Source organism: Epinephelus lanceolatus, chromosome 14, assembly GCF_041903045.1.
Source record: "Epinephelus lanceolatus isolate andai-2023 chromosome 14, ASM4190304v1, whole genome shotgun sequence".
Lineage (NCBI taxonomy): Eukaryota > Metazoa > Chordata > Actinopteri > Perciformes > Serranidae > Epinephelus > Epinephelus lanceolatus.
Window position 1 is genome coordinate 36,300,834 of NC_135747.1, and position 8,250 is coordinate 36,309,083.

An 8,250-nucleotide genomic window follows, 5' to 3' on the forward strand; every position below is an offset into this window, starting at 1 on the left:
TCACTTTCCAATGTCACCCCAGTCCTTATTCGGCTCCTCTCCTCTTCTCACCAGAGTCCTCTGCTCTGTCAGATCAGCCTATAGAAAAAGACCCTCCTGGTTGAATGGAGCTGTCCAGCTGTCCATTTTGCCCAAGTTTTAGTGAATCAAAGGATATTACAGTTCATGTTATTCCATTGGAAAGTGATGTGGCATAGAGGTGTCCAGTTTATTTCCAGTGCCTGTACAATGGCTATTTCAGCTGGTGTCCATTTCTTCTCCATCTTCCTTGATGTTTACTGATGTTTACATTTGAAAACCTCAACCTGGCCAGCTAGTTGCTAAGTGGCTAGAAGTTGGCAGGAGGAGAGTTTACAGCCTGGTGAGTTGATTTTCTCATGTTGATGAATGACTGGCAGCCACCACCATTCAAAACCAACCACAGAAAGCTCCACTAACACTTGCAAAATAACAGCCTAAATATAGCACAAATGCCTATGCCCCAGTTTCTGGCCCCAGAGCTGAAACAATGCCCCAAACTTGGCCTTTATTTTAACCTCAAATACACACCTTTATAGTTTTGATACTGCATCCTGCACAGTTGTGATGTTATCCTGCTGATGGAATCCATCCACAGACAGAGAGACATGGCAGAATACTCAAAACAGCTTCTGTGGTGTCTGTGGTGGTTCCCACTGCAACAGGTGCCACCAGCATTAAGATTTTCCATGATGACACACACAGCACTCACAACAATGACAACAATACCAGCCGTCAGTAACAAGAAAACCTTCAAGTTCAACAGCTACAAGTCTAAAAGCACATTAACACACATGACGAAACTGAGACTCTTTGGTACATCTGATGCAAGAGAATGATGTTACCGATGTGAGATCTCATCCTTCACCTTCCGGATAAGACAACAGACAGCTGTGATATCGACTGCTACACTAAGGACAACAAAACAAATCATCTACATAGGAAAGTGCCTCAAAAGAAGCTCAACATAAGAGAATGAATGTTTTAGGGTCCTGTTTAAGAACTGAAGTGGAGAAAATGGATTTTCATAAACATGGTGATGCTGATAAGAGTGGGTAAGTCCCTGCAGCACTTGGAGTTTCCAACACACTCATGACCCAGCGCACCACTTGCTAAGCAGAGCATCACGCAAGCATGGTCAACTATAATTCATCACTGTAAGAGAAAACATGTTCGACCATCTGGCTGACAGATGTCACCTTGAAACGTGAAATCTGTTTTATTTGGCTGATCTGGCCTTGTACCATTGTAAGGAGTGGAATTTAATTTAGTTAATGTACTGGAGATCTGATCTACTCATCTTCCCTTTGAGATGAACCTCATTAAACTATTCCTCTGAGTTTCCAAACAAAGCTGTAAAAAGGGTCTGTGCCTGTATAAATAAATGTCTCCTTTTGTCTCTTTTGTTGGAGGTTCGGAGGTTTAAAATAAACAAAGTGTTCATTAAGGAAATCAGCAATGTTAAAGCTGAGTTTTGCTCAAACACTCCACAGTGTGTCGGCATAAACACTTGGAGATAATCTTCTTTAAGTGGAAGTTAAGTGTTAAATATCAGCCAACTGGAACAGAAGCTGTCTTGGGTTAGGCAGTGACTTGCGGTGTCAGACACTTACGAAAAAAGCCGTCCTTTAATGTCGGCATGATATGCTGCTGGTCGCTGTTAAGCTGGTGAAAATCCATGTAGGGTGGGCAGGAGGTCCAGCAAACACCGACTTTCACCTGGGAGAGCTGTGTTCACATCCCATAAAATTATGAAGCCAAACCCTGTTCTTTTTTCTCAAACCCAACCACGAGTGTTAGAAAAACATCAATCAAGTGTATTTTGAAAGAAGACAATGCATGTAACAGGCAGAACTTGACACGACGTCTCAGAACGCCAACAACCAACACACACCCAGGCTACCTTTCACGCCGTATGTGGACGAGGAAAGTCCATGACAAAGCATTGATATGTTTGTAACGCTGCCAGCAACTACATAATACAAAGAGCTGGAAAGTCCCTATAGGGCGGGCAGGTGCAGAGGTGGATGGGTCCACCAGACCCCTGACTTTTACCCAAAAGCTTGCAGTTCACTTCCTGTGTGGATGTTGAGCTAAACCATGATGTTTTTTTCTATGCTTAACCGAGTGCTTTTGTTGCACAAGGAAATAGTCGTAAAAAATGTTCCACCAACATTTTAAGTCAGCTGTGCAAACAGAAGTGTATTTTAAAAAGCACAATTCAAGTAATGAGCCTAAATTGGATTGTGGAATGTCAACAACAGAATCTGCAGGTTACCTAGCACGTCATTTTTAGACGTGAAGGTCCACTGACAAAGCAGCAATATTGGATGAGGTGGGATGAGAACGCCATAGTGGGTGAAAGACTGGTGCATCTCATACAGACCCTTAGGGGTGCATTGTTCGTCTGTATCTGACGCCAACAGCTGCTGCTGGAGCTATGTTTTTTGACGGCTTGTCTTTGAGACCAGGTTGCTCTGCCTCACAAGATAGACGTCCATATCTTACACATTGCACCTTTATGTACAGAACTGAGGCACTTTGAGATACTTGAGGACTTAACTTGTTCTGTATTTCCATTTTCTGCTTCTTTATACTTGTACTGCACGACAGAAGTACTGTGCTTTTTATCTTACAGCTGGAGTAAGTAGTTTAAGCTTTTATACATAAAACATGATAAATTTATGACATATGAATAATCTACGTCCCAACCCTCACCTATTGTCATGACCTATGGGTAATGACCGAAAGAATGAGGTTGCGGTTGAGAGGGGCTGAAATTGGTTTCCTCCGGAGGATGGCTGGGCTCAGAGTAGAGTCGCTGCTCCTTCACACTGAAAGGGGTTGGTTGAAGAGGTTCAGGCATCTGATCAGGATCCTCCTGAGCGCCTCCTGTCAGAGGTGTTCTGGGCACGTCCCACTGGTAGGAGGCCCTGGGGCAGACCCAGAACACGCTGGAGGGATTACATATCTCATCTGGCCTGGGAACACCTTGGGGTCCTCAAGGAGGAGCTGGAAAGCGTTGCTGGGGAGAGGGACGTCTAGAATACATGCTCAACTTGCTGTCCCCGTGACCTGGCCTCAGATAAGCGGTAGAAAATGGATGGATGAGTTGTGTATGTTGAACTACCCAACAGTATATAAAGTTGTTAAAACTGGCTGTACCATGACAACATTGAAATGTCACTAATGTACACAATTTTCTTTCATTGTGGTATTGTTGCTTTTACTTAGCTAGATAAAAGACGTCAGTACTTCTTCCACCACATACCAGTTACTTCATCATAGTAGAGGACATCTTCACAAAGAAAATCCCTTAACCTCCAGATATCAGCCATGTGTTCTCTCTCTGTAACAGAGTGCTATTTCCAATAACACATCACAGCCTCCAACAGCATCTGTCCTTGGCTTATAAAATGTAACAGCCCCTTATTTTGTCTCGCTCCACAGAGCATTACATTCCACCGTGAAGTAGCAGAGCTCGTCCCCTTTTTTCACACTGCCTTGGAACAAATCATTTTTTTCTGGTAAAGTTTCTGGCTTTACAAAAAGTGAAAGGGCTGCAGCTGGGAGGCACAAGGTGCTGTTGCTCAGAGCCCAAAACATCCAGCAACACAAAAGGTGTATTCTTGTTTTCCACTTTGAACTTTTTCTTTTAAGAAGCCTCTTCAAAAGCTCCACTGGAAGAGAAGTTTTTTTGTTCTCACACTACAAGAGAATTGACCTGCGATGTCTCTGAGAGGTGAAGTGTGTGTGGTGACGGGAGCCAGTGGATTCCTGGGAAAGAGGCTGGTGAGGCTGCTGCTGGAGGAGGAGAGAATGGCTGAGATTCGACTGCTGGACAAACACATACAGCTGCAGCTTTTACAGAGTCTGGAGGGTAAAAGCTGTCTGTTTTTTTTTATTAAACTCTTCAGATGAAATATATAAACAGTACAGGGTGAAGTTTGTCTCCATAGTGTGCTGCATTTCGCAGGAAAAAAAACTAATAGTTAAGTCTAGATCTGAATGTAGCAGTATTTACTCTTGTTATTATAGCTGCAGTGAAACAACACTGATATCAGGGGAACACTTTGTAATATTAGATCTGTTTCAGTTTTATCTTAAACTTATTTTTATCAGGGAAGCGTCACTGAGATTTAAAGGAATACTTCAGCTCCCAGTGATCAGTTGGACATTTGTCTCTTGTAAAATCCAAGTCTCATTAATCCAGTTGTGTGCACAGTGCTTCCCAAACACAAGCATTAGTATTTAAAACACTTTCACATAAACACCGCCATTGTGCTACTCGTCCATACCTGAGGCTAATTGTACTTGTGTGTTTTTAATCATAAGGTTTTAATGAAACTGCACATGTTTCGGACGTACTGAGCTTAAAGCTGGATAAATGAGAGTTGAATTTTACTGCACAAGTTGCGTGAGAATTTGTAAATGAATGTTTTGATATAGTTGTTAAACGTGGCCCCCAATGACTTCAATTTATCCTGAATTTTCTCAGTTTTTGGTGCCCTCGTTGACCGTAGAGTGAGTAACTGATACAGAAATGATCATTTTGGGGGTGAAGTATTCCTTTAAAATCTCTTTGTCAAGAGCCAAATTACGCAGCATTTACAGACTAATAATTAAAAATACAAGATTGATTTTGGTGCTCCAATCTTACCCTAAACTAAACTAATAGGCTACTAACTACTAATATTCTGAAACCAGTAGTTTTATGTAATTGTTCAAGCCCTTAGATCAACTTTAAAACAGCTGAAGTCCACTGTAAGGCTGTTTTATATTATCGCTGACTACTCCCAGCTTTTTGTGTGACAGCAGCAATAATTCTATTTAAGAATAAAAGACACAATAAAATGTTGGCACTATATAAAGTAACTAAACCTTGTGTTGTGTTAATTAATTAGAGATTCTTTTTGATTTCCTGTGCATCAGACTGTAGAGGCGACACAAAGCTGACCGTTTTCGAGGGCGACATCAGAGACGCTGATTTCCTGAGAAAAAGCTGTCGAGGCGCATCGATCGTCTTCCACATCGCATCCATCATTGACATTTTTGACGCAGTGGAGTACAGCGAGCTATACGGGGTCAATGTCAGAGGTAAGGCCGTCGCTTCAATGCATTTATATGAGGAAACTTCACACTTTCAGATTGGATTTTATTAGATGATTTTAATTTCTTGACTCAATTATCAAGAAATCATATGTCATCACACATATGTCAACACTGCTCCAGACCCCCTTTTCAAGTGGACTGAATCAGAGTACCACTCCTGGATATGGTACACTGCTACATCTGCCTGTGTTTACACTTCATGCTTTCAATTCAGTTCCTTTGAGCAGTTCGACTTGATCTGACACTTCAATTCCTTCCTTTCGGTGCTGCAATTTTAATTTCCATTTCAACTTACAGTCCAACTTTATTCAGAATTCATACTTCAACTGAAATGTGAATTCATCAACACTTTAACTCTAACAGCCACTTCACCTTCTTTCAGTGCTTCAACTTCACTCTTTCCTCTTAAAGATTGGAATTTATTAAATTTCTTGACTTAAATATCAAGACATTACAAATAAAGAGAGAGCAGAACTAAACTTTGTCTTTCTTTCTTCAGAGTTTCAACTTCAGCCCCTCTTAAAAAGAAAAAGTTAAGCTGCAGCTTTCCTACTATAATCTGCTTACTTTGTTGTTGGTGTTACAAAAGTACGAAAGCTGATTAAGATCTCTTTACCTTGTATGAACTCAGAAGCATCTTTGTGTTGCAGGAACACAGCTGCTTCTGGAGGCGTGTATTCAAGAGAACGTGGTGTCCTTCATCTACACCAGCACCATCGAGGTGATGGGACCGAACTCTAAACGTGAACCCATAATCAAAGGCAGCGAGGACACGGTTTACGACTGCACTCTGAAGTTCGCCTACAGCAAGACCAAAAAAGAGGCAGAGCAGAGAACCCTGCAGGCCCACAGCGAGGTGCTCCAAAATGGAGGCCGCCTGGCCACTTGCGCCCTCAGACCCATGTACATCTATGGTGAAGGGTGCCGCTTCCTGCTGGGCCACATGGGCGACGGGATACAAAACAAGGATGTTTTATATCGCATGTCTCTACCAGAGGCCAAAGTGAATCCTGTGTATGTGGGCAACGTGGCGGTGGCTCACCTCCAAGCAGCCCGCAGCCTCAGTGATCCACAAAAAAGAAACGTCATCGGAGGAAAGGTTTACTTCATTGCTGACGACACGCCTCCCGTGAGTTATTCAGACTTCAACCACGTCGTGATGTCACCTCTGGGCTTCAGCATTCAAGAAAAGCTCATGTACCCGCTGTGGCTCTTCTACATGTTCTGCTTCTTAATGGAGATGGTCTGCATGGTGCTCCAACCTATCGTACGCATCGTCCCGCCGCTGAACCGGCAGCTCATCACCATGTTGAACACGCCGTTCAGCTTCTCCTATCAGAAGGCGAAGAGGGATCTGGGGTACACCCCCAGATACACCTGGGAGGAAGCTCGCAGGCGCACCACTGAATGGCTCGCGTCAGAGCTGCCGAAGGAGCGTGAGAGAATAAGAGCTAAATAACTAGTGAAAAGTTTATGGTCCTTTACTCTAAGTATGTTTATACATTATCAGTTTATGTCTGCTTGTGTTTTTATGCATGAATAATATAATTTTTCTGTAGCAACAGTCAAAACTAAAGTTTAGTGGAAATAAATATGAAGCACCCATTAAAAAACGGGATGTTTCTCTAAAGGCCTTATTTGTGGATTTTATTATGCTGTAATTTTCTGCCTAATTATTCTAATATCTTTAATATATTGTAGGTTTTTCGTTTGTTTTTTTGTTTCTGATATAACCACTGGAAGTCAACAAAGTTACACATTCCTACACATACTGGATTTAATTGTAGATAAGCTGTATCTGCTCTTTTTTTCTTCCTTAATTTTGGATTTACAGATAATTACCTCAACCTAAGGAGAGATGTTTTGAGGTAGACGCTACAGTACACAGCATTAAAACAGAGGTTTAGATCTTGTAGCTTCAATTAATGAGTGTTCAGTATCACCTGTTGTTCCTGTTATGTGCACTATTAAAGCTTGTGGGGAGAAAAAAAAACTTATGCATTGTACATGTTCATTTACTTATATTACATCCGGAGGGAGCTCGTCTAAAGGGGTCAGTTGGAGTGATACGAGCATCTGATCAGGATCCTCCTGGGCGCCTCCTGTTAGAGGTGTTTCAGGCATGTTCCACTGGTAGGAGGCCCCGGGACAGACCCAGAACACGCTGGAGGAATTACATATCTCATCTGGCCGGGGAACGCCTCGGGGTCCTCCTCCAAAACAATGTGCGCAAGTGATTTACATGTAAAGTCAATGTAAAGACACAATTAGATGCAAATTCCCTCAAAGCGGTGTGATGGATGCAATGGACATAATGCCAGTGATGCAAATTAGGTGGTGCAAATGAAGCAAATAGCACAATTTCGCGCCATACGCTTTTCGCGAGAGTTGAAAAATCTTAACTCCAGCAACCAATTTGTGCTGCAATAGCCAATCAGCACTGAGATCCTCTGGGGATGTATGACACCCAGGACAGATTGGTGGTTCATTCATAGATTCAGTGAAGTGAAGTGAAGTTATTCGCACGTATGAAACGAGTCAACACAAAATAATCAAGCGTTCAAACTCGTGCAAGTAATGCAATGTAAATTTGGTGTGAACACAACATAAGGATGCGAACACAGGTCTCCTGGGTGAAAGTCCCATGTTTGTTTGATTTGTTTGAATGGGCGTCTTCAATATTTGGACAACGTTACACTGACTTTGTCACTTTTTATGTAACGTCACATAACTTCCTCATCTGCTCCTGTAACAATTACTGAGGCCACCGGAGGGCACCACCTTACAATAAACTTGAGTTTGGGTCATAGAGAGCTGCTTGCACACTTGACCTATGTGGGCGTTTTTTTGGTGAGAGCAGGCTGAACATTAGCTAACTCAGTGGTGCTAGGTGAACTAGCAGTAGATGCATGTTTCCTTCTGTGCTAGCATCTACTGCCAACTCACCTAGCACCACTGAGTTAGCTAACGTTACAGCTCAGCCGAGGGGGATGGCATTAACGTTTACATGTCGCACTGTCACAAGCCTCTTGTCCATGAATAGATGCACGCTTCCTTCTGCGCAATGATACAGTTAGAAGGTACAGTTTGGTCAAAAGAAAATAGTTCCTATGTGAAACT

At 42.4% G+C, this 8,250-nt stretch overlaps 1 protein-coding gene across 1 annotated transcript; it reads left to right on the top strand.

Moving 5' to 3' along the window:
* Window positions 1-3,413: 3,413 nt before the first annotated feature.
* On the top strand, window positions 3,414-7,109 carry hsd3b1 (hydroxy-delta-5-steroid dehydrogenase, 3 beta- and steroid delta-isomerase 1). The gene is made up of 3 exons (XM_033618051.2): window positions 3,414-3,898; window positions 4,951-5,115; window positions 5,781-7,109. Exons 1-3 carry the CDS (start codon window positions 3,748-3,750, stop codon window positions 6,587-6,589), a joined length of 1,125 nt encoding a protein of 374 aa, XP_033473942.1. The 5' UTR covers window positions 3,414-3,747; the 3' UTR covers window positions 6,590-7,109.
* Window positions 7,110-8,250: the final 1,141 nt, after the last annotated feature.

What these genes read in the sequence shown, in the direction of transcription:
- hsd3b1 (XM_033618051.2), top strand. Translation starts at nt 3,748, where the DNA reads ATGTCTCTGAGAGGTGAAGTGTGTGTGGTGACGGGAGCCAGTGGATTC. An exon ending in GCTTTTACAGAGTCTGGAGG is followed by an intron (nt 3,899 to 4,950) that starts GTAAAAGCTGTC and finishes CCTGTGCATCAG; the next exon opens with ACTGTAGAGGCGACACAAAG. An exon ending in ATACGGGGTCAATGTCAGAG is followed by an intron (nt 5,116 to 5,780) that starts GTAAGGCCGTCG and finishes TTTGTGTTGCAG; the next exon opens with GAACACAGCTGCTTCTGGAG.